This window comes from Asterias rubens, chromosome 11, assembly GCF_902459465.1.
Source record: "Asterias rubens chromosome 11, eAstRub1.3, whole genome shotgun sequence".
Taxonomy (NCBI): Eukaryota; Metazoa; Echinodermata; class Asteroidea; order Forcipulatida; family Asteriidae; genus Asterias; species Asterias rubens.
Window position 1 is genome coordinate 2,009,114 of NC_047072.1, and position 26,920 is coordinate 2,036,033.

Genomic DNA, 26,920 nt, shown 5'->3' on the forward strand with positions numbered 1-26,920 from the left:
TCTAGCATAGTCTAGCATTTTTTTTTACTTGGGCCCTACGGTGGGGAAAATTAATCAGAACTTAAGTATTTTTTTTTTAATATAGGCTTGTTTGAATGAATTTTTTGGGTTTTTTTATTCGGAAAAAGATAATCAGAACTTACGCAAAGTGTTTTGGTTGGAAAAAGAGGAACAATATATTTGTTAAAGTTTACTTGTTTGAATCGGAAAACGATAATCAGAACATAACGCAAATGAATGAATTGAATGAATTTTTACAATGTACGGTACGAGTTGACCTGGGTGGGTACGAGTTGACTTAGGTATGAGTTGACTTCGGTACAATATTTGAGTTGACGGCGACCCGTCAACATGGGAAATTAAAAGAAACCACAATGGATCTGAATGAATATCCTCGCGAAAAAAAAAAGCAGAAATGAGATGAACAAACATAAAACGAAATTCATGAGATTATTATTAATAAAAGTGAGCTCCATTTGATGGTAGAACATCATTTTTATTTCCTATCGCAATAACAAAATCACGCCGCAGGGAAATTCTCCGTTTTGGCATACAAATACAATGTACGTTGTACGGTACGAGTTGACTTGGGTACGAGTTGACCTGGGTACGAGTTGACCTGGGTACGAGTTGACTTAGGTATGAGTTGACTTGGGTACAAGTTGACCCGTACTCGTGGAAAATTACTTCCTTCACGAAAACTACATTACTTCAGAGGGAGCCGTTTCTCACAATGTTGTATACTATCAACAGCTCCCCATTACTTGTTTCCAAGTATGGTTTTGTGCTAATAATTATTTACCAATAGTGTCTGCTGTCGGACACTTGGACACTTTCGGTAAACATTTTTATCCAAGACCCACACTTAGTGTATCACAACTTATATATAAAATAACAAACCTGTGAAAATTTAGGCTCAATAGGTCATCAGAGTCGGGAGAAAATAACAGGGAAACCCACCCTTGTTTCCACACGTTTCGCCGTGTCATTACACGTGTTTAAAATAAATCAGTTATTCTTGATATCGAGAATTGACCATGGAATAATATTTCCAAGACAAGTCTTTCACCATTACCTTCTGTGAGTTCGGTAAACCCTGTATGTTTTTTCTGTTCCGAAAGTGTCCAATGGCTTTAAGAACACAAGTACCATGATCTGGACTCGTCCCAAGACTGTGATGATTGGAAACACCAGAACTCGAATCTGTTTCCCAGCCGAGACACACTAAAATGTGTGAGAACATTGCAATGGACAAAAGGGTAAATAAACAGACCATAGAAAAGCAAAATATTTCAAGAAACTAACGGTTTTATGATATAACTGGCAAAAACAGTCAATTGGTGGCATTAACTCAGTATGCAAAACTGACTAAAATCAGCATTAACTATGTATAAACCCCCTTCTAATTTGCATAACTAGTGGTCAACTATGTACAAATACAGTGTGTGTACTAAAACAAACATGTACTGATTATTTTTGTTGACGATTCTTATTAAAGTAATAAAAATTCCATTAGTAAAATCTTTAAATTTGTGTTCTAACGTGAACAGATTTTAACAGGATATTAAAACAAATTGTTTAAAATACTTTTTACATTGTTTGGTCACTGGTCTAGTAAAAGACAGTTGTTTTCAAGGAGCACATTGCCTTGGATCGGTCGAGTTGGTCTATAAAAAGCGTTTGTAACCGTTTGTTATAAAATGCATATGGTTGGAAAGATGTTTCAAAAGTAGAATACAAGGTTCCGCACAAGTTTGCCTCGAAATTGCGTGGTTTTCCTTTTACTGTGCGAACTAACACGGTCGGCCATTTATGGGAGTCAAACATTTGACTCCCATAAATGGCCGATCGTGTTAGTCGATGAGGTAAAAGAAAAACCCTGCAATTTCGAGGCATGTTTGTGTGGATCATTGTATTCTACTTTTACATTTTTCTACCCATATGCATTTTATAAAAAACGGTTACAAACGCTCTTCAAAGACCAACTCGACCGATCCAAGGCAACGTGTTCCTTTAAAACTAATAACAGTAATGCATGCAATGGTGAAATGTTAGTATTAGTAGACCGACATAAACTTGTAATATCTTATGTTTTTTGTAGTACTGCCATTACATGAAAGAATGAATGAAAAAAGGGAAAACAGATTTATATGGACAGGTTGCCTTGGTTGGATAGGGCATGTTGGTCTATGAAAAGCGTTTGAAACTGTTAAGTTGGTTAGAAAGATGTTTTAAAAATAGAATATAATGATTTACACAAAATGCATTAAATTCGCGTGGTTTTCCTTTTTACGTCATGAACTATACATGGCACCCCAATTTGTGCAGTCAAGTTTTTGACTCCACAAAATGGCCGGCCGTGTTAGTTCGCTAAAGTAAAAGGAAAACCACACAATTTCAAGGTATATTTGTGTGGATTGTTTTATTCTACTTTTTAAACATCTTTCTACCATGCATTTCATAACAAACGCTTTTCATAGACCCACTCGCCTGATCCAAGGCAACATGTCACTTTAAAGGGGAACTGTCATCATGATCATAGTCTGCTTGTTAAAGACTTGGGGTGAGAGTTAACTACTCAATGTCTGGCCACAGACTCCCTTCATCACGCCGACAGTGCCCTTTCAACCATTTATGTACTGAAACATGTAACAATTCTAATGCATTATTTTTTAATATTTGGTTACATTATCCCCAATAAATCAACTTTTGTTAAAAAACTATGATACACTTTTATTTTAAAATGCTCAGGATTTCTCATTACTATATACACAATTATTAAGACGGGAGTTGAACAAAAAACAAATCAGAATTGTACCCAATTTCTAAATTACATGTAAAGTCGTCAATCATTAAGGCCCAATTTCATAAAGTCTGTAAGCATAAAAAACCTGCTAAGCTTTGACAAATCTTGCTTAACAGAAACTGGTCACCAGCCAGAATTCTATGAAGTCTACATCATTACAACTTGTGTCCCACTAATTTTTTGTTTAGCAAAGAAATTTGCTAAGCAGTATTGTCTGCTTAACAGAAATGGATAAATGCTTCTACAAAGGATGAAGTTTCTGAGAGTAATAAAAAAGTACTTTTAAAACAACTTCAATACTGGCATGTATATTTACAAATTACTTCATGCAAATGGTCCCATTAAATTCTCAACTATCTGGGGATTTATTTTATTTTATAAAACTCCATTAAAAAAAATGCACTCAATGGTACACGCATTGTAGTACTTACAGTGATTTCACATCTTCCCATTCAGTGTACACTGGGTATCTCTCCTTACATTCTGGCCCCACCATTACACACAGACGCAACAGGCCGACTCATTTTGCAAACAATTTCCAGAATCGCCACAAACAGGCAAATCAACGACAAGTAGTTCATCATAAAAAAACATTTTTTTAAAAATTGGTAAAATCAATAACATTAAAACGTATGTACAACAGAACTGTTATCGTTCTACCGATAATGCGACAAGTTAAAACAATATACATCAACTGAAAACCACACATGAGTACAGATTAAAGATATCTATTGCCATGCACATCGCCGTACTACCAATGCCAAGCACTCCCATAGCAAGGCGGGAAAATCAAGCCTAATGCTTTACTTTCAATCACTCACAAATATGTTTCACAGTTCTGGTGAAAAGTGGCGAATTCATCAACTGCGTAATTTACATGGTAGGCACGAGCTGAATTTAACTTTACTTTATGAAATATGTTCAATGCTGGCGTTCAGTGCGATTTCAAGGAGCTTCTTAGTAAGCACAAAGTATTGCCTAAAACAGATTGTGCAGCCTCTACCAATTAAAACAATAAAATAAACAAAAATAATCCATTAGTAGGGTGGCTTTAAATCTGTGTGCAATTATATATTGGGCATCTTTGCTTATTCTACAAGTGTGATTTAAAAGGAAAGTTACATTTTTAATAACATCTGGTTAACCATAAATCACATAATTTAAAAAATCCCATACATGTGTACCAACTTTTTATTGAGATTATCAAAAATATATTACTTAAGTTTTTCTACCTGGCTGCTCAAATTAAACTAAAGAGATTTTGATAGACCATTTCTGTTATTTTTTCTTAAAACTATTTACAGTGGCAGTGATATAACAATAATAAGAGATCTAGATGTGTGGTCAAGGTGCATTCATTTTCATCTACAGCCCCCACCCAAGAAACAAAAAAATTATTTAGCTTTTTTACGCAAAACTATTTGTAGAATATAATTTGTTTTTACCCTTCGTCCATATGTTTAAACACTGTATTACGCCATGTTTACTCACTACTTTTCAGAGTTCTGAGGAAAAAAAAATCACTTGGTGGGATTAGAATCTACGGCCTTTGCATTGCTGGAGCAGTGATGTAAGAGTGAAATCAAAGAATGTTTTGCAGGGAACCAGTCTAAGCAGTGCACATTACCATGCATTTTGGCTGGTTGACTTGCTGGTTGGCTGGGCTCCGGCTCGTCAATTTTGGAGCAATGGTACAATTTTGTACGATGTTCCGGAGCTACAGACGGTGCCTTAGCAGAGATTTGGAAAAAGCCCCAGAGCATACTCTAACGCACAACCAGTAGCCCATCCTAGCTTAGCTCTTAATCCATTTCTGCTATGCAGGAAGTTTGTGTGCTAAGCATTATTTAAGTGATATTTAAGCTCTATGAAATTAGCACTCGCTGAATAACTTTAAGTTGTGTTGAGATGTGGATTTTGTGCCACAAAGTCCCTTTCCCATTTCGAGGCTCTGGTCTTCTTAATAGGGCTGTCTTCAGTGAACATCTTCATCTTGTCTCGGAAAGTCAGTTTGTCCGTTGTCATGCCTTCCCTGATTGGCTGTTGCTTACTGGCGAGGAGACGATCGCGAGGGTCGCGGTAGACTTCCTGAGCACCGATCACCGACGGAGTATCCCCGACTTTGAAAGTATTCATATTTTGTGAGTTTTCCGGCGTGGCGTACTGGTGGGTGTTCGGTTTGCTGTTGGTTATCGGGGAGTGGTTGTAGTCAGTGGCAGGCTCGTAGGCGCTGTTCTCCTGCATTGGTATTTGACTGATTGTGGAGGTGTTTGCATGGTACGGCACCGGACCCATGGAAGAATAGTTGGATGACGGGGCACGGCCATTAGCCTTCACGCTCGGGAATGCTGCTTTCTTGGGTGCCACCGGGGGAGGTACTTTGGTTGGTTTGGGCTGAATCTGAGGACGCTGACTTGGGATGCGTTGATTACTGATCGCAGACGGGACCCTCTCTGGGTTTGCAGAAATGTACGTTTTCTCGGGTCCAGGTACGAAACTAACATTCACTTTGGTATGTACAACATTGCTATCATTGTGTGCGGCATTGTGGTTGTAGTGCGCAGGGGTGGGGCCACTTTTCGGTTTGAATGATAACTGCTCTTCGATGCGCCGACGCTCTTGCTCGATTTCAGCGACTCGTCTCTGGTACTCCTGTCTCTGCATGGCGTGGCGTCTCTGCATCTCCTCCTCCTGTCTGTTGGTCCCTTGCTCCTGGTTGATTTGTCTCATGAACTGGTCTTGCTCGGCCTGATGGAGCTCCCGGTGTTCTCGCTTACGCTGGAAGTACTCTTCTTCCTGCTGCTGCATGATCTGCTGCTGTCGAGCTCTCTCCTCGGCCAAGGCTCCTGACAGTCTCTCCAACTGCTGCTCTTGCTGTTCTCGAGACGCTGTCTGCGCCACTTGCTGTTGAATCAAGAGTCTCTCAGCTTGAGCCTGAGCCATCTCAAACTGCTCCCGTCTCTTATTTGACTCCTCTTCATCAGCGTCCTCTTCTTCGTTTTCTGCCCGCGACTCGTCCAGACGCCGTTGGAATTCTTGCTCCATTCGAAGCTTTCTCAGTCTCTCCTGTTGCTGTGGAGTCAAAGTATCTTGTCTTATTAACTCTTCGATAGCCTGTTCTCGGATCATCTTCTTTTGCTCCTCCTGCCGAAGTTCCCACTTCTCTCTTTCTTCCCGTTTCCATGGAGACGGGCCTTTAAGATCTTCATGTGAGGTGTGAAGGTCTCTTGTTGCACTCCAGTTCCCTGGGGCAACCGGAGGGCGGTTATTTTGAGCAGGGCTTAGCCCTTCATTGTTTGAGGTGTATCTTCCCCTTGGGTCTGGACTGGCCTGCAATGGGGATTCGTAATTCTGACTGAGTGGTCGTACAGGTGACTGAGGCACACCATCGCCTGGGTAATGCTCACTGTGGGGTCTGCTGGGCCCGTCATCACTGTTTGAGGGCTTCCTGCCAGGAGCCCGTGGGATGGGTACGGGTTTAGGACCAGAGTTCTGTCTCTGTAGTTCCGGCCGTTGATCGTTACCGACGGATCCGTGTCTCTGTATGCGCCCTTGCCTTGGCAGTGACGCATAGGCAGGCCGCTCTTGTTGCTGAGGATGTGGTGGTTCTTGACGTTGATTATTTGGGCGTTTAGAATCCTGATAAGCCTGACGCTGATTCTCAACCAAGGCCTGCTTCTCCCTCATCCTCCTCTCACGCTCTTCTTGCAGACGCCTCTTCTCTTGATCATGCCATACCTGGTACTGCTGCATTGCCCCAGGAGGTAGGGACTGACTTGCTTGACCACTCGGTGGGGGAGGTGGAGGAAGGTCCTGCTGGTAGTCCATATTGGGAGGGGGTGGAGGGAGATCCATCGGGGGCGGTGGGAACTCATCGTAACTGTCAGACGGGGGCGGAGGTGGTGGAGGAGGTGTTTCAACCCTCTGACTATCAGCTGTACTGTAAGGTGCACTCTGATACATCTGGCGTTGTTGGACATTGACAGGGAGGTAGTCTTGCTGTGGACCGTACCTGTTGTCCATCTGAGAAGCTGAAGATCTAGGAACTGTCGACGACCTGTTGGCCTCCCAGCCGTACTGTGAATCTCCCAGGTCACTGTATTGGTAGTTACTTTGAGGGGCTGAACTTACAGGCATGCTGGCCTGTGAGCCATACCGATCACGCTGACCCTGCTGGTACTGCCCAGCTTGGGGTTGTTGGCGAGGATCACTTTGGCGATAGTATCGCTCTTGTTCTTCCTTGGCTCTCACTTCACGCTCTCTTTCCTCGCGTGCTCTCTCTTCTTTGAGCCGTTGCTCTTTCTCCCGTTCTTCACGGACACTTTCCTCTCTGGCGCGCTCTTCTCTCAACCTCTGGATTCTCACCATCTCTTCCCTTGCCCGTTCCTCTTTCATCCTCTCTTCCCGCTCTCTTTGCTCCCGAGCATGTTGGACCTGTTCTTCTCGAATTCGCTCCTCCTTGGCCCGTTCTTCTTTAGCTCTTTCTTCCCTGGCCCGTGCTTCTCTTGCTTGCTCTTCCCTGGCCCGTGCTTCTCGGACCTGTTCCTCCCTTGCCCTTTCCTCTCTAGCCCGCTCTTCTTTGGCCCTTTCTTCTCTGAGTCGCTGTATCCTAGCTTGCTCAGCTTTTGCTCTTTCTTCTTTCATTCTTTCCTCACGCATTTTTTCCTCTCTTAAGCGCTCCTCTTGCAGTCTCTCTTGCCTGACCTTCTCCTCTTGCTCTCTTCGTTCCCGCTCCACTCTATCCCTTTCCTCTTTCTTCTTCTCTTCCTTCAGTCTTTCTTCCTTGAGCTTCTCCTGTCTTTCTCTGGCTTCCTTAGCCCTTTCTGCCTGTTCTTCACGCGCGATCTCTTCCTTAGTGAGAGGCTCTGCATACTGGACTTCCTTGAGGCGTGGTGCGGGAATTGGAGCACCCATGACCTGTACGGCTCCAGGTGGTGGAGCTCTTACATTAGCCTGGGACATGGCCTGTCGAGGGAGTTCACGATTGTCCATATCGAGCTCTGGATCCAAGTGAGAGGTAGACTTTGAGCGCTGATACATCTGCTGACTGTTAAATGAAACATAAAAAAGATGACGCTGTTAGTTTAAGGAGGAACAGAAACGGATCCAAGAACATGTTTTGTTTTTGTAATGGGACATTGCAATAGTTATTAATGTGTGTGCAAGAATAATTGTGTACTTACTTGTGTTGTGGATGGCCCCGGTGTCTAGCATAAGGGTCTTTGTTGACTGTTGCATACAAATCTCTCTCAGACTGTATACGCTGTCTTGGTTCTTCCACTATAGAAATATAGGTTCAAGAGTACAAAAAGATATATTGTTATTAACAAGGAAAGCCATCGACTTATTGATACAATTCGATTCTGTTCTTCACATTATTTAATGGAGTGAAACACATCAACCACACTTACAGACTAAACACGTATATCTGGGCCCAATATGGAACCCATTTAGACATTTAAAGAGGTTCCGCAAGCGCGCAAATACAGATACAGACACGGATATGATAACTGTATCCGTTCACGTCAGCCGCGTGTTGGATTTTGTTTTGCAACATATTGGTATGTGTTACTTGAGGACACTCGCATTCATCACGGGTGTTTTTCCCGCCAAGGATGACCTCTAGAGACCCCGTGTTTTATACACTGCATTTTCTCATTGTTTTGCTTGCAAATAACTAACCAGTTTCTATGTAAATCAAGCACGATACCAGTGCAAGCAATTCCAAGGCAAATGTTTTTGATCTGGGACAAAAAGACAACTGAAAGGCTGCAAAGCAGTATCATGAATGAGCTCAGGACTGTATCATATCTGTTCAAAGGTTTTGAGGAAATCCTGAAATCAGAAAAAAATCCTGAAAACTCACACCTCTGTAAAACTGCTCACCTAGATTTGGAGAGGACTTAGCGTAGTCTGCTTGTGTCATGTCATAGCGCCTTGGTGCCGCTGTCGGACCATCACGCTGTGTGGGCCACTCCCGGCTCTCTCCAGGGTATCGCCCCTGGGGCGCTAAGACACGAGAGATATCTTCACTCTTAGGGCGCATCTGTGGGCCAGGTTGAGTTGGGGTAGGCGGCCCTGACTGAGATGGTGATGGTTGGGCTCCTTTGTTAGCTGTTGGAAAAAAAAAAATGATACAAACATCAGGAATGAAATTTGGTCATTGGAAAAAAGTAGAAATATTTCATTCAGTACCAGGGCTGACCTACATGTACACGAGGTGTAGGCTTTGGTGATTTATCCGAGGGCAAACAAATCAGAAAACAGACATTAGTGGGATGATTAACATGCCCGAAACTTTAACATCTGTGCTGATTCTTATTTTAACAAGCACTGAGAGAACATTTGACACTTTGATAAGCGCCCTTTGCCACTAGGCACAATTGAAAGAGACTCAACATTTGAACTTCATTTTTATTACAATGTTAGGTACTTTTATTCAATAGGAGACTTTTGAACGTTAGGAGGCAGCAGACTTACCAGGTGAATATCCATTGTTTACGTAGTTCTGAGCATGCACACATTACCGGGAACAATGGATTTTACCTGGTAAGTCTGCTGCCACAAAGTGACCTGAAAGAGTCCCCTATTGAAAAATCATAAGACCCCTAACATTGAACATACTGTGTTTACTGGCCCAAAGGCCTTATCACACGAGGCAACTTTTGCGGGCAACTTGGGGGCAACCAACTGCAGTGCATGCTACAGGACCATTTTGGTAGTACATGAGTAAATTTTAAAACATTGCCTTACGATCCACAAAATAAAAAATGTTAACATTCAAATGGGAATGCCTTTTCTTCTTTGAGATTGCCTGGAACTGGTTGCCCGTAAATTGCCTCCTGTGACATGGCCCTTAGACTAGAGTTGCTGGCGATCGGCCTTCAGTCTACTGTTAACTTTGAGCCCTGTTAATGATGGTGGCTCTGATCCAAGCCAAATCACATTGGGACCCCGCACCCTGGCGCCAGTTCATTGTTTGCTGTCATTGCGCATTCTGCGCGCCAGCTGGGTTGACAACATTGAGCGGAGGAATGGGGAATAGGGGTACGGTATGGTTATTGTCATGCGGTCAAAGCATTTTAGCCAGAATTGTAAGCGAATCTGATATCTGCTATAAGGGGTTACTGTACCTCTTTGCATTGGAGGCGAGGCCTGGCTAAGAATAGCTGCTAAGCCATGAAAGATGGCTCCCTGCTTAGCGATCTTCAATCTCACTATCTGACCAGTTTTCATTAGGAACATCGCAGCTCTAAACAATCGGAACAAAAACAGTAATTAGTCAATAATAATAATGCTTGACACAGGCATGTGTGGCCACGGGGAACATGTGGGAAAATGTATTTCTTTAGTACAAGGGATAGCCACCATGCACACATACTGTTCAGGCTTTAATAACTATTTTGCTAAATTTTTGTCTAGGGCAAAATAATTTGTTTATAAATCCGACTTAAGTAGGAAGAAAATAAAGCCTGTCTACAGGAAAAAATCAACCAATAGGCTACTACTTAATACAAGATTTTGTTAACTAATTGATTTGTTTACTAAAGCAGTCAATCAATATACAAAATAATTAACTAACATGTTAACTACACTAAAGAGCACATATAAAAAAATCACTAGATCAGCAAAAACAAAAAACCTTAGGATTAATAATAAGTAAAAACACAGGATCATAAAAAGAACCTGTCACACATTGAAAATCATAAAATAATAAAATTAAAAAAACATTTTTATTACAATAAATAGCAACACTAAGTTAAACTGCTGACCACAGTTTGACATGCAAGCCTAATAAACAATGATGAGATTTTAACACTGCAAGGTACACATTCAAGGCAATTCACAATACTTGACAATGTGGGGGCAAGTGTGAACCCTATGTGATACAAAACAGGCAGAACGGACTGTTTTGTTTGGTAAACAAAACCTGTAGAAAACAATATCAGTAAGTGTGCAATATCAGTACAAAGCAGTAACAATCTTTCAAAAATTCAGTGCAAATGAAAAAGTGCAATATAATACAAAAGTAGGCTGATGATAGCCTAATTTGACGTTGAAAAAGGATTCGCTGCTGAAAGCGCCTTCATGCAGTCAAAACCAATAGAAACCAAAGAAGAAAAAAAGTATTCAACTGTGTTAATTTTCTCTTGGTCGCTAAGTTCATGAAGTTATATTCAAGACAAAATTTCAATTAGCCTGGATATTCACTGTTCAAAGCTCTCAACAGTCAAACTAATAGAAACCAATGAAACAAAAGGCCATTCAACTCTTGATTTCTCTTGGTCACTTAGAATCTTTGCTGTGTAACGGCCTTGTCACTTACTGGCAGCTTGGAGGAAACCAAACCAACTACAGTACAAGCAAAAGGCACACTTTGGTAGAACATGAGTAAGCTTCAAAAATATGCGAACATTGAAATGTGAGTGGCTGTTCCTTTAAGAAATTGCTTGGAATTGGTTGCCGGTGTCCTAGGGAAATCTGTCCGTTGAAGATTTTGTTCCCCATATGGGAAATTAATGTTGGGCGAGGGTGGAAGATTCAGAAGAGAGCAAATCAGAAGAAGTTTGCCGTATGGGGGACAGAGTCTCTGGGCGGGACAGAATACCTGACACCAGAATCTACGGGGGGAGAAGTGACCAGAATCTCCTGCCTGGAGTGACATGGCCCTAAAACTTAAACATCAACTCACTGCTCTTGGGTACAGCCAACCAGACTGTTTCCATCCACCTCGAGAATCTGATCACCGGCCATTATGCGACCATCCTATGGAACCAGAACAAAAACAAGTAATAATAAGAAAAATGTCCAGCAAAAACATCAATTATACATCAATTATACATCGTGCCTCGATGGCAACATGAGGGGCTGTACTGTATTTGGTCCTTTGGAAAAAAGGAGGAATGCTTGATTGAGCACAATAGACCTCTCAGGCTTTCCAGTTTTTCTGGAAAAGAAATATGGAAATCAGGCAAAGTAGAAAGAATATCATGTCTGTAGATTTATCACTTGACGAATGCATCTACACAGTAAACTTCTGTAAACTTCATTTGACAATAAAACTGGTTGTGATTACCATTAATACATTACATATCAGAAAAAAAATACATTTAAAATCTGGGTAATTAATGCTGCAACTTAGTGGCAAATCAAATGCACAGTTTACTAGCCCGGTGCCTGGTACTATCCCCTGATGGGATGGGGATTAAGATGTTGGTGTATCTCTCCAGAGAGTACCCACCTTATGAGCAGCAGCGCCTGGTACTACCGCCTTGACGTAGACACCCATCTTCTCTTGACCTTGACCCTTGGCTGCGACAATACTAAGACCCATACGACTTCCTCCCTTGTTCAGCTGAATACTGAAGACTTCTGCTTCCTTGCCTGGTGGCGCTTTGGCATCGGCACGGACTTGAGGGGCAGGCTGAAATCATTTGAAATTTTTAAAAGGTGAAATTAAAATCAAAATTTTCTAAACCTGTTAATCGTGTTTATATTAGTAGGATTTGAAACTTTGCATGTTGGAAGTAACTAAGAGAGGCGTTAACCACCCACTCTTTTCAGAACCAACTTTTCATTTCTCTAATAAGAAATATTCATATGGTTTTACCCAAGACCTCTCTGATGAGTTAAAAATATTTCTGATGCATTTGTATGATTAGGAATACTGGAGGAGGGTTGTGAATTGTGAACACAACGTCGACCTAAATTCTAAATCTGCCTAAAGCATAGATAAAACCCTACTTCAAGACTAAATTGGCTAAACTGGCTTCTCCCAGTTTAAAAAAGGACGGAGATCACAAAGCCATTTGTCTACTGATGTTGTTAAACTTCTGCAAAAAGGGGTGCGTTTTGGCGGCTATTAGAAATGTACGTGTTTCAGGCATTGGCCAGTGATTAACCAATGGCCACTCACACCCATTCAGGGCCCAATTTCATAGCGCTGCTTAGCACACAAATTTGCTTAGCATGAAATTTCTTCCTTGATAAAAACAGGATTACCAACCATATTTCCATTTATTGCATATTGCTTGATACTTGTATTCAACTATTGTTTGTTTATCCTCAAAACCACGTGGAAATTTGGTTGGTAATTGTGTTTTTATCGAGGCCAAAATTTCATGCTAAGCAAATTTTTGTGCTTAGCAGCGCTATGAAATTGGCCCCTGTTTATGGTTACAACTGCAATCATGCTCCAATACATGTAGGCACAGTATCAACAAGAAAATAAGACAGTCAAGGTTCAGCGATCACTGTGTATTACAAGAAACACCAGGGCATGAGTCCTTCTCCACTCGGCCACGACACGGCACGGTGTAATAAAGAGCAAACACTCTTACCTTCATCATGACTGGTGACATCGGGGGTGCACTCTGCTGCTCTTGCTGCTGTTGTCTCTGCAGTGTAGAGGGCTGGTGTGGGGGACCATGGGGAGAGGGTCCCTGTTCCCGCAAGTGGGGTGGGGGCCCTTGCTGCTGAATGTGGGGTGGGGGGCCTTGTTCCCGCATGTGGGGTGGGGGTCCTGGTTGCATGTGGGGTGGGGGTCCCTGTTCCCGCATGTGGGGTGGGGGTCCCTGTTCTCGCATGTGGGGTGGGGGTCCTTGTTCTCGCATGTGGGGTGGGGGTCCCGGTTGCTGCATGTGTGACGGGGGTCCAAGTTCTAAAGCGTTTTGGCTTCCATACAGATAAACCGTCCAATCACCTGAGGAGGTTGGGTTTACGGTTAATCTTGCCAGACCTGAAGGACGAAAGAATCAAAACCAAAATCAACAATACTGTTACAGCCTCCAAGGAATAGCATCACTGATAATATATTATTGAAACTCTGCTAAGAGACATTAACTGTAAGTGTCTTGCCAACAACTCACGATTTCAGTTCAATTTCTTTGGAGGTATTTGGTCAATGTCTACGATTAAAAGTTGCTTGCATAACAACTTCAAACACTTTTGCCTATACTTTAAAGTATAAACAAGAACCAGTACCAGCAGAGTTTTATTGATGTATTTTGTTGTCAATAAACTTGCAGGCAATGGCACAATATACTGCCCATTTTCATGTCATTGAATCCAACCAAATACATGTAAGAGATGATCGTTTTAAAAATTGCTCCATCCCAAACTGGTCATTACCAGGACTGAAATTTCATCTTTAGGAGGGCAAGGCCGCTTTCATTTTGCAAAGGGCACTTCCATTGGAAAATCTTTAAGTCTAAGGGAAACTAGGCGAGTGTAGGGCAACAGAGGTCAACGCCTCCACTGCCTGCTTAAAATTCCAGGCCTGGAGGACAGAGCCGAGTTTGTACTAATTGGACAATCCTTTTGTTTTATACTTCGTAAAGATGGTCTGTCCATGGACGTCCATGAGTGTCAGGATAGTATCTTGTTTCCTTAAAGACACTGGACACATTTGGTAATTGGCAAAGACCAGTCTTCTCACTTGGTGTATCTCAACATATGCATAAAATAACAAACCTGTGAAAATTTGAGCTCGGTTATGGAAGTTGCGAGAGAATAACACCCATGTTACACGAAGTTGTGTGGTTTCAGATGCTTGATTTCGAGACCTCAAAACCTAATTCTGAGGACTCAAAATCAAATTCGTGGAATACTACTTCTTTCTCGAAAACTACGTCACTTCAGAGGGACCCGTTTCTCACAATGTTTTATACAATCAACCTCTCCCAATTACCCATTACCAAGTAAGGTTTATGCTAATATTTGTTTTGAATAATTACCAATAGTGTCCACCGCCTTTAAATACGTGTTGATGTACACATGTACCTGTCGTTGTAAATATGATCTCCTTTTAATCTTCTCCATTTTTGGAGGTTACGTTGAAATAAATAAATAAAATTGGTGATTCATGAACTATGCTCCCTTACCTGCCCGTAGTAATGGCTCCAGGAATTCCTGGAGCCCTGTGGGTACACCTTTCACTATCTCACATGAGTATCCGTCCTCGGGAACTATCAACGCGAGACGCAGCTCAGTGTCTTCTTCTAAGGGTACAGGGCGACCATCTGGGGAGGGTTCATCGTTAGTGGTTTGAGCCACTGCTACCAGCTGTAATTAAATCAAATAATAACAATATTTAGTGTATGTAAACTCTGCATCAGGGAATAAGAATATTATACACATAATGAATGTTTATGAGTGCAATGGTGCGAATATGTTCATGAGTTGAAAGATGGAATGTTCTATTCAACGAGGCGGAGCCTAGTTGAATGGAACATTCCAGCTTTCAACAAATGAACATATTCGCACCACTGCACGAATGAAAAACATTCATTATTTGTTTTATATAACATCCAAGTAGAACTTTGTCATTTTGATTGAAAGAAACAACTTTCAAAACAAACAATTTCAACTGTAGAAGCCGAATGCTAGTAATTTTACTATGCCTTTTTGCAGTAACACCTGCTGCGTTACCAAAGACACGCGCACGCAGTGATGTTTTTACTCAGCTTTTTCGTTCCATCCGAAAAGTACCATTGCACGCTGGCGGCGTGCCAGCGTGCAATGGTACTTTTCGGATGGAACGAAAAAGCACGGCGAGTGACTCAGCGTGCAATGGTACTTTTATTTGCTATCACGTGACGGACAATCCTCCAATCAAATGGCAAGGATCCGCTTGGGTGTTATATAAAATTTGTTATTACCCTTTCATACAACTCAGAAAGAAGTACTGAGTGTATAACGTCGACTAGGCCCGCCCTGAAAATAACGGCCGCAAATAGGTCGTTCGTGTGTACTGAATGATGTACATGTACAACTAGCCTTCCGTGTTATCTTCACAGACGACATTTTACCGTAGTCAGGGTTGTTGATTATTAGGTATATAAAAGAAATAATGACTGCTTAATAATCGAGGCACAGTTAAAATTATAGATCCTAGGTGATGTCAAAACCATGGCTATGCCCTTAGCCTCGCTTCGGGCATAGTCATGGTGACATCACCTAGGGTCTATAATTTTAACTGTGCCCCTCATAGCAGTCAATATTTCCATACTATAAAACTAACTAGTTACCTTCATAATGATCTCATTTGGGATTTGACTCTCGTTGTGGGACGGGATGTAGTTCTCCAGGAGAGCTCGGAGTTGTCTTGAGTTGAGTTTGAAGCATTGCGAGCATGCTGTACTTAGGGCCTCCCTGGAATCTTTAGGTGCCATCAACAACTTTAGTGCCTATTTACAAAACACAGTAATGTAGATTACTGATTTATTTATTCACTATATCTGCCTAACTATGGGGTTCCGAAAAGAACTGGTGGACTATTTGGACAGTAAACTCCATTGGTCACCAGGGGTGGATTTCCCAAAGAGTTAAAGATGCTATGTCAGATTTTTTGCCGCAAACATTACAAAATAGATTTTTGGGAGTGAATGGTATTTCAAAGAGTATCACTCGCTCTAACGAAAAAAAGTTTAACTTTTACTTTTAATGGTCAGGAACCATGACAAAAATTTAAAACGTTTCTTATAAAACACATATGAATTGGTCACATGACATATTGTCGGGATCCTGACAAAAACTAATTTGAGCACTTTATTTCACTGCTACTAATAATTGGCGGACTTTTTCGAGCAATGGCTCGAAAGAAAGCTTGTAACTTTCTCGACCCCCATCAAAATACCTAATGAATTTTAAATCAAAATTTTGGGGTCAAATCGGCCAAAAATCTGACATAGCACCTTTAAGACTAGTCTTAACTAAAGATCGAGTTACACTCGGGACTAGCCTTGAGTTTGTATCATCTGCTTGGACTAGTCCTATGATATTTGTGAAATTGATCCAGGACACTTTCGACAGAGTATACTTTCTGAAACATTTTAGTCCATCGGTTCTTTTCGGAACCAAACAGTTTTGTAGATCAAAGGTCTCCAACATCAGTTGTTTTAAACATGTTCAATGGCTTTTCCTTGCGTAAACAAACAACTTTGTAGTTTAGTCAGGAATGATGACAATCGTGCCAGCTTGGCCAGCTGGGTATTTTCCCTGCTTCTTTTTTTGTTTGTTATTATTATATTATATATATTTTTAATAACTTAGTTTTGAATTTAATCAGTTATTTCTTGACCCACCCACCTATAATTTTGAATTTTATTTAACACTTCCTATTCTGCCTTGATAGTACGCTGCTGTCAGAACCTAGGTCCAAAAAACACTAACACGAACAAAGCCTTCACAAATGCTGGCCTGAAACTTTGGAACAGTTTACCATCCAACATCAGATCACTGGACACTGTTTCGTTATTCAAGAAGCTCACCTGTTTCCAGTTTTTGTTTTTCACTTCCTCTTGTTGCCGAGTGCCATGACCTAGATGGATTGGCGCTATAGAAGTCCTGTTATTAGGGAGGTTTAGCTGCACGTTCCGCATGAACGTAAACATGAATGTCAGAAACATGTGTCGTTAAAATCTTACGTTTTTAGCATACGTGAAGTTAAAATTTTTCACGTCAGGTACGTACGTGCGCACAGACGTGATACACGACCATGCAATACGCCCAAAGTGGTGGCGTCACACAGACACAACACAACTTTTTTACATTCATGTTCACGTATATGCTCGCGTAACGAGCAGCTAAACCTCTTATTATTATTATCCTGAATGGCCTCTTACCTGTGTGATCTTGCTGGTGTGCGCCTCAGCAGCCAGCTCGAGTCCTTGCTTCTCAGCCCACACTATAATCCGATGGAGTCTCCTCATCAACATGGCTGCACCGTCCCGATGGCCCAGCCGAAGCTGCTGGTTAGCGATGAGCTTGTTGAATAACCAAGCACCGACAAAGTGGAAGAGCTGGGAGAAGAGCTGAATGGTGAGACCGGCATTGACTCGACATCGACGGAGGAGCGTCATGACAGAATGGAAGACATGAACCACGTCACCTGTTAAGATTTAACATACATTAATAATCATAATAATAATAATAATAATAATAATAATAACAATAATAACATTTATATAATACTAATAGGCGTAGCGCTTCATAATGGCAAACACACACAGCTGTTTTACATACCCTCTGCGGACATTCCTTTGTTCTGTAAAGGAAAATCCTTCAACACTGTAAAAAACACTGGGTTTGTATGGCCTACCCTCCGTTGACATTTTTCAACAGGGACAATATGTCCTCACTAGTCAGTTCTTTGTTTTCATGGGTCCTCACTAGTCAATTGTGTACAAAAACCAATAGGGATTGCTTCAATACAGGAACAACAGCAAGCACAATAGGTGTCCTCTAACGTAATGGTCAAACACGACTGTGTGTATGTAATAGGTCCTCACCAGTCGGTTCTTTGTTTTCATGGGTCCTTACTAGTCATTTGTGTACAAAACTAATAGGGATTGCTTCAATACAGGAACAACAGAAAGCACAATAGGTGTCCTCTAAGGTAATGGACAAACACGACTGTGTGTATGCAATAGGTCCTCACCAGTCGGTTCTTTGTTTTCATGGGTCCTCACTAGTCATTTGTGTACAAAAACCAACAGGGATTGCTTCAATACAGGAACAACAGAAAGCACAATAGGTGTCCTCTAACGTAATGGTCAAACACGACTGTGTGTGTGCAATAGGTCCTCACCAGTCGGTTCTTTGTTTTCATGGGTCCTCACTAGTTATTTGTGTACAAAAACCAACAGGGATTGCTTCAATACAGGAACAACAGAAAGCACAATAGGTGTCCTCTATTGTAATGGTCAAACACGACTGTGTGTGTGGATGTGTGTAAGTCCACATAGTGTTTCAAAACCCTGCCTTACATTACATTGACATCTTTTGTTCTCAAGTCAACAACACTTCGTATGTAATGCTTCAACATGTAGGACCAAAGCTCATGAGGTATCTTAACACATGGCCTCACAAGCCTGAAGATTTCATCTTTGAGGACAAGGTCACTTTCAGATTGCAAGGCGCACTTCCACAAGAAAAACATTCAAGTCTATGGGAAACTTTAGAAGGATCACAAGTCCAAGACTAGGGCGTGGCCTCCATTTAATTTCACGCCTGGTGTGGGCACAAACTTTCTTAGTGCCATGAGGGCAAAGTTTCACTTTCAACTTGATGTACACGAAAGAAATCAACAAGCTACAAAATTAATAATACCTACCTTCACACAATTCTGTAAACAAAAGTGCACAAAGAAAACATGGGCATGGATGTTGGCAGTTTGAACAATTTGAAAAGAAAACACAAAAAAACTCATAATCAGTTTGACAGCAAAATGCAGGACCACAACAACGCTTGAAATGTACAGCTGAACTGAATACAACGGCAAGTCAAAATAAATCACAGCAATGCAAGACATGTACACAAATTCAATGTAGCTTAAAAGGTGCCTGAGTGCATGAAGGCCACAGTTCAGAAAGCCATTTGCGAGTGAGATTTGAATACGTCTAGAACAATGATTTACTAAGCGCCAATTTACCGCTTAAATTTGAATTCCTCAGACTAATGAGACAGTTGCTACATTGTACATATGTCACATGATTCGTGGTAAGCGTTTACATAGTTAACATAAACATAAAGCAAACACCCATACACAGTTCCGTGAATGGCACACTGGCACCAGGATTTGCTCATCTGGAGGTCACTTTACAAAAACTAGCCCCAAACCATTTGAAATACATGTGGCAACTGTCTGTAGTTTGAACAATTTAAAAAATTTTAAGCAGGAACTGACTTTAGGCAAGTCATTGTACCAGAAATTATTCAAATCAAACTCCTAAATGGCTTAATCCATAAAGCTGTTAAGCTGGTAAATGTCACTGAAAAGATTGATCCGCTTAGCAGAAATTATGCAGGCCACCAGCAACAAGTGATGTTAAGTCTTTGTAAAAGTTGTCTGGTTATCAGTTTCTGCAAGGAATGTCTGTGCTTAACATACTATGTGAGCTTAGCCAGTCAGCGAGTCTGGCCAAAGATCATACATGTACTTGATGTGGATGTAAAGTCTGTTGTACATGTCGACCCATAATATGTTATCATGAGAGGGCATTATCACTCAAGAAATACTGTTGACTTTGGGATGTACCAAAGCAACACAATTCAGCAAGATACATTTTGTTCGGTGAGAAAGACATACTTATTTACTTCTAATACAGAATTTTGAGAAACGCCAAAAAGCTGGGCACTTAAGGTTCAAAACGCGAAGAAAAAAAAAGCAGGCACAGAAAGAGTTTAAGCCGAGAGCTTCTTTAGCAAGTGACATTTTGGAATGCTTATCAGCTCTATGGACCCATGGGGGCTTTGGGATGAATCTTACCCACGGTTGGCCTGGTCTGCGGAGGGCCATGGTTGGGTGGATTGAGCCAGCGAGCGCTGATGCGTAACGGATTATCCTTGGAACCTCCTCTCCATCCATCGTTACTCTTATCGTCATCTGAATCAGCATGCGACATGAAATACCCCACATCAACAGAGCAATGATAATCAAATAAAAAAGCATGCGGCAGGAAACAAACAGCATGTCAGAAGCAATGTACATAGGGGCAAGTGAGAAAAACAACAACAGATTAAGAAAAGAAAAAGAAAAAAAAAAAAACGTGGAAAAAAAAATGAGCAGAATTTTGACGAAGTACACATGTATGTCGTAAGGTGTTGAAAGAAAAAAAGGATACTTTACATTTTCCAAAACATTTCAGAATTTTTAATGGAGGGAAAAAAGATGAAATATGAACTAGGCTTGACAGTGGCAATGTGCGAGGTGTTGTGAGCATGGTGTGATACTTCAATAATGATTGACAGAGCAAATTCCCAAGAAATAAAACCCCAGGAAGCTCCCGAGGAATTGTTTATTCCCACCACCAACCTATGTTCGTTTCACACTTGATGCAGTATTCCTGGAGAAAGTGACCAATCCGTAAGCTAAAGCCCAGGATTCTTACATGTATATAGTCCAGGTCATACTTCCTGGGAATGGTTTGTGAAAAGCAAATTTTCTTGGATCACTATTGGCAGGGGAGCTGGTACAGATTATTGTGGCACCAAAACGCACCTCGCATTCACATTCGCAGGAAGTATGAACCAGGCTTAACACATGTAACTCTACTCCCAAGGGGTAGCCATTTCTAAGGGAATTGCCAGGGTCAGCAACTCCAGTGTGAAAAGGTCAACCAAACTTCACAAGAAATGTCCCCGAAAAATACTTGTAGTGTGAAAGGGACCCAAGATAAGCTCACTCAAGAACACCTTTTTATCAAGTCAGGTAAATTCCATAGAGGTAGGAATAGCAAGTTTAAATACATGCCACTTTTCAGAAGTTACAACAGAATTTTGTTTTAGCAAGATAGGCTTGAATTTGCAACAAGCATTTGTCAAATGAAAGTACGTATTTCAGTGTTCACAGCACAGCAGAAAACAATACTCAAAGAAAAAGCATTGTATCTCACACCAAAATGCTCCGTGCACAAAGCCAGGCATGTTTTCTGACCCTAACATGCCTAACAAACATCCCTTTAAAGTGTACAGTTTTTACTATTATCATGCGAACCAACACAGTCCGTTATTTTGTGAAGTGAAAAACTTGGTACTTTGGCTGGTTACCTCATTCTGGTAAGCATAATTTTGTAGTGCTTAGCTACTTCTTGTGCTTTATACAAGTGGGGCCCTGGCGTTTCTGACCAGCAGAGTCTGGGTTTGAGTCCCAGTTGTGGTACGCCAAGTCCCGGAAAGGGTTTTTAAGAAAGAGTGAGTGCATTGAGCGGAGACTAACCTGTTGACATATCTCTTTCTGCGTCGGCCTCTTCACTTGGATCCAAATAGGCAGATAACATCATGTTCATCTCTCGCTGGATACTGTGCACAAGATGCCTGCAAGATCAAATCAAACATCATCAATGAAAAGGTTTGCCTCGCACCAATACTAGGGCGAGAAGGCTGAGATTAGCAGGTCACTGTCTCAGATATGCTGAGCTGGCAGTGAGCAGGCTGGTGCTATGGCCCCCTACTCAGGGACACTGTACCCGTGGCAGAGCACAAACCACCTATGTGGACACCTTGTGCCGGGACTCTGGACTGCGTCGGGAAGAGCTGCGTACAGCAATGGAGGACCAACGTGTTTGGAGGGCCATCATCCGATGCTCCACATTGACTGAATGAATGGAACCCCCCCCGCAATTCAATCCCTGCGCGCCAGCCAACTTTTCAGTATCAACGGCACCTACCTGAATATCTGTTGGATGCAATGCTGTAGGATGTCCTGGGCGTCTTGGGAGATGCTACTCAGTGCTTGATCCTCTTTGATGAAGTGAAGGAACTCAGACGCGTTGGCCAACCAGAACGCCAACACGCCGGCAATCTGATTGTTTTTCTGTAGTGACGAGAACAGACAGACTTTTTTTAATCAAAATCTCTATTGATAATGATGATAACAAATTCTTATATAGTGCATTTCGCAATAACCGTATCAATGCGCTTTACATTAGTGCCCTGGTCATAGGGCGAATAACATCCCTTTTAATGTTTCTCAGCTCCCTTGGGAGTATACAACCTGGGCAAATATTTGAATTGAATTTGAGATCTTAGCTGAGGTATCGAATTCAATGGATCTGAAAGCACACAACTTGTGCGACAAGGGTACTTTTTCTTTGATTATTCTCTTGCAACTTCGACAACGAAACTAGTTCAAATTTTCACAGGTTTGTTATTTTATGCATATGTGATAAAATACATGTACACCAAGCGAGACGACTGGTCTTTGACAATTATCAAACGTGTCCAGTGCCTTCAATTGAAATCTCTATTACATGTACGTAATAACCAACGACCCAATATTCGCAAATTACCTCCACTGTGCGATCGATCAGATCTGCCGTTTTATTGAGGAATGCTGTCAGTCTCTGAGCACGCTCAGTGGGTCCCATTTCTGGTCGATACAGCTTGGACAGCCTGAAGCGGCACCCGAGGTACAGGGTGTAGGTCGGGGCAAGCTTGAAGTAAATGTTGGCACCGTTTACTTCGTGGATGAAGGCGCTCAGGAATTTGTCCTCCGCTGTTAAAAAAAATTAAAAAAAAAGGAGAAAAAAAAGGTTAATCCAATGAAGATAGAGCATTGATATTTACTGGGACCAGCAGGCCTGATACTTCACGGAGGAAACAGAGGCGATTGCCTCCGTTGCCCCCTTGCCATTGCCTTGGTGCCCTTGAAATGCTCCAGTAGAAATTTACAATTTCCTCATAGGGTGCCCATTGCCAAAGAGAAAATGCCTTGGTGCCCTTTCCCTTTCAAAAACAAAGCATACAGGCCTGGACCAGGCCTGATATTTTGTGTAAAGCATTATTTCTAAGTAGAGCAAAGGCACAATAGACCGTATTGAACAACCTCTTTGCTGTTATGAAAGTCACCATCTTGTAGATCAACCCGTATGCGCGTCTAAACGCGTACATCAAAGAAACACACAGCAAGCAGCTTTCCCGATTCGATTTCTATGGCACAACACGCACAAACACATGCAAACGCTCGCAGACGCCATCTTGTAGGGCAGATATTTCAACGGCGACGTCATAATCAACATGGTCTATAGTCAGAAAGTTGTTGGTTCAAGTCCATTGTTTGAAATCTCCTCAGTCAGTTACCCTTGTGGTTTATTGTTATCGACTACAAGGGCTGACCTGTCTATGTTGGCAGTCTCCTATTTTGTCAAAATCTTTGCTCGGGGTGCCAGTCAGAAGCCATACGACCATTAGCTGCACGCCCAAGTTTACGATACAAATGGGCAAGGCGTAGCAACGGGATTACCTTTAGGGCAAGTAACTTTCTTATTTCAGATACAACTATAAACATAGGGTGTCGTCGCTGAGCGGATAGGAGCACCAAACTCAAGCTCTACATGTAGTGCTTCTGTTCAGCAGAGTGTTGGTCCGAATACCGGTCGTGACACCTGTGTCCCAGAGCAAGACACTTACTTAACCATAATTGCTTCTCTCCACCCAGGGGTAAATGGTAACCTATAAGGGCAAAGACGGTTCTTGTGATTGATTACGGCGAGTAAGGCATATTAATGTTGCACAGGCTTTATACTCCCGAGGGAGCTGAGATGGTTCAAGGAATGATTTAAGGCCCAGTAACCAGGGGTAATGATATTGGAAGCGCTTTGAGACGCCCTTCGGATGTGAAAAGCACTCTATATGCTAAAAACTGGTTATTACTATTATCATTATTAAGTATCTCGTGTGTTTGTACTTACCAGCTTCTTTGAACTCTAGAGTAGCCGGCAGAACCTCCGGTGGTCTAGTCTTCTTCTTCTCAAGTTGTCCGTTATTGGTCTGAACCTTACCGTCCACCTCAAACGTTGTCTCAAAATTGTTTGGTTTCTTCTGCTCTCTCCTCGCCCAATCCTGTTCCGATAAATATATTTATTTAGCTACACCATTGTACAAACTGCGAACAGCACAATCACCGCCAATAACAGGGTGAATAACATACAAATGAACTATTTAGTTCTTGATGTGGGAAAAGCATAAAGAAGAAGAACAGGGTATGTTCAGACAGCGTACTAAAGTTAGACCCGAACCGGTTTAACTTCTACGAGCAGCGGGGGGGTGGTCACAAAAATAAAATCCCCTTGCGTTAAACCCGATCCGGTTTATCTTTGGTTTTAAGAGGTCAAAGCACATGCGACCCCGTTACTCTAACATCCTGTTTATTGGCCTGTTCATTGGTCACCGTGTGTTTACATAATGATTACGGAGGTCAATGGGTCGTCTGTTGTGAGTTAAACCGGATGTGGTCTTTTTTATTCTGTCCACACACAGTGTTAAAAGGTAAACCCATAGCGGTCTAAAGAGAAACCCCCTCCCTGGACGGTTTATCTTTTGTGGGTTTAACTCGATTCGGACTAACTTTAAAACCGTTCACACACACAGAGTTGAACTCGATCGGGTTGAACCATGAGTTAAACCAACTTTAGTACTGTGTCTGAGCGACCTCACAGTCAGGTTTGGACTGTGCATACAGTTAACACTTCACAAGATGAAAAAGAAGAATGAGTTACTCTTTGACTTGATGCCTCTTTTGTGGACTACCATATTTGTTAACCCATTAAAGGATTGGGTACTTTTTGTAACACAAAACACAATGTTCACAGATTTACATTAAACTTACACCGTTTGAAGATCATGATAGTAGAAAGCTTCACTGAAAATATTAGTTGCTGAGGTGCAGTAGTTTTTGAGAAATGAGTAAAACAATGCCATGAAAATACGTTTTTTACATGCTAAATTTTTTTTCGTCTCATGATCAGTGAGACGAAAATTATTTTCATGCGATGTTTTACTCATTTCTCAAAAACTACAGCACCTCAGCAAGTAATATTCTACAAAAAGTACATAGACCCTTTAAGTGGATTGAACACAAGCCCTGTTACACTGTGAACGGCTTGGATGCACAATTCAATTACGTACTAAGAGCATACTATAAAAAGTTGCATAGCAAGATAAACACACCAATGGGAACAAGGAGTTACATAAGCTTGTATGGATGGGAAACAAAATTGCTAACACTGCCATGGGCTAGACTGAGGCCGTGTCCGAAACGACGACTTCGGCTACAGCTACGGCTAGATCGCGCGCGTCTGCTATTCTTCAACACTGGTAGACGGGCTGATCTAGACGTAGCTGTAGCCGAAGTCGTCGCTTCGGACACGGCCTAACTCTCTGGAATGACTTATTACTACAACTTGGTAATGTTATTATGATGGAACTTTAAAGGCAGTGGACACTATTGGTAATTACTCAAAATAATTATCAGCATAAAACCTTTCTTGATTACAAGTAATGGGGGGAGGTTGATGGTATAAAACATTGTGAGAAACAGCTCCCTCTGAAGTGACGTAGTTTTCGAGAAAGAAGGAATTTCCCACAAATTTGATTTCGAGCCCTCAGATTTAGAATTTGAGGTCTCGAAATCAAGCATCAGAAAGCACACAACTCCATGTGACAAGTGTGTTTTTCTTTCATTGTTATCTCGCAAATTCGACGACCGATGGAGCTCAAATTTTCACAGGTTTGTTATTTTATGCATATGTTGAGATACACTAACTGTGAAGACTAGTCTTTGACAAATTTACCAATAGTGTCCACTGTCTTTAAAGCTCAGTTTGAAAAGTTACTTGTTCGATGTGGCGTTTGTGTAATTGGTTTCTGTCTGTGTGAGGACTCTCTCTCTTTTGGGGGGCTTTGGATAACACCTTTAAATTGGTGAAGATGGGGCAATACAAACACACTTTGTTATTATTCGATCTAAAGGGTTTTTGTCAAACCCATTGGGCTTGGAGTTGTTGGATTTGTCTGCCTGTTTTAATTCCCACATCACAGTAATATGTTTACAATAAACGACAGAGCCTGAGCTGGAACCCAAGCTGTGGTTTTGAAAAGGAAAATAAATTGAGATTTTACTTACCGGATCTTCAACCTCCGGGTCGCAGAATCGGAAACAGTGATGTCTACCGAACCTGACCACCGCACCATGCTGCAGCATAGTGGTCTCATATATGCGCTGACCATTCACGTAGGTCTCTGACTCAGGGCTAGTGGGCGTGACGGTAACTACGCCCTCCATGTTAGCTACTACGCAGTGACGGGGCTGGATACCGGGGGAAAACAGCTGCAAACAAAACGAACACAATAAAGTTTTGATTAATTTACTGCATAGGATATACATGTAAGGCAGAAAAAAAGGTTTGTTGGACATCTTTAGCCACAGAAGAGGGGGTCAACTTGAAGTTCAGAGAAGAGAAGCCACAAGAAACCTGTTGCCTAGCAGTGGTATGATATTTCACGGAGGCAACGAGGGCAATTGCCTCGATGCCCCCGGGGCCGATTTCACAAAGATCTAAGATTGATCGTAACTGCAAATTAATCGCAATTGCTATGGAAATGGTGATGTCACAATACAAAAAACTATGGTGATACTGAAAAGTTGTCTTGTGATGAATTTTATTGCTTTGTGAAATCGGCCCCAGGTCGTTTCCTTGGTGCCCTTGAAATGCTTGACAGTAGAAAATTACATTTCCTGCATTTGGTGCCCTTTACCAAGAGAAAACGCCTTGGTGCCCCTGCCCTTTCAAAAACAAAGCATACAGGCCTGCAATCAATTCCCCATCAACTTTT

The 26,920-nt window shown here is 41.7% G+C and overlaps 1 protein-coding gene across 2 annotated transcripts in view; it reads right to left on the reverse strand.

The window, feature by feature from the left end:
- Window positions 1-2,433: 2,433 nt before the first annotated feature.
- Window positions 2,434-26,920, reverse strand: part of LOC117296330 (afadin-like) — a 48,269-nt gene continuing 23,782 nt past the window's right edge. The window contains exons 9-24 of one of the 2 annotated variants that reach the window (XM_033779195.1): window positions 26,211-26,414; window positions 23,998-24,148; window positions 22,597-22,802; window positions 21,976-22,121; window positions 21,525-21,622; window positions 20,076-20,192; window positions 17,431-17,696; window positions 15,835-15,993; window positions 14,689-14,869; window positions 13,147-13,544; window positions 12,048-12,230; window positions 11,499-11,572; window positions 9,940-10,058; window positions 8,693-8,920; window positions 7,990-8,086; window positions 2,434-7,853 (exon numbers count right to left, since the gene is read on the reverse strand). In XM_033779195.1, coding sequence (XP_033635086.1) covers window positions 4,700-7,853; window positions 7,990-8,086; window positions 8,693-8,920; window positions 9,940-10,058; window positions 11,499-11,572; window positions 12,048-12,230; window positions 13,147-13,544; window positions 14,689-14,869; window positions 15,835-15,993; window positions 17,431-17,696; window positions 20,076-20,192; window positions 21,525-21,622; window positions 21,976-22,121; window positions 22,597-22,802; window positions 23,998-24,148; window positions 26,211-26,414 — 5,781 coding nt within the window. In that variant the 3' untranslated portion in view covers window positions 2,434-4,699. The remainder of the gene's footprint in view (window positions 7,854-7,989; window positions 8,087-8,692; window positions 8,921-9,939; window positions 10,059-11,498; window positions 11,573-12,047; window positions 12,231-13,146; window positions 13,545-14,688; window positions 14,870-15,834; window positions 15,994-17,430; window positions 17,697-20,075; window positions 20,193-21,524; window positions 21,623-21,975; window positions 22,122-22,596; window positions 22,803-23,997; window positions 24,149-26,210; window positions 26,415-26,920) is intronic. The other variant, XM_033779196.1, reaches the window with a different exon arrangement.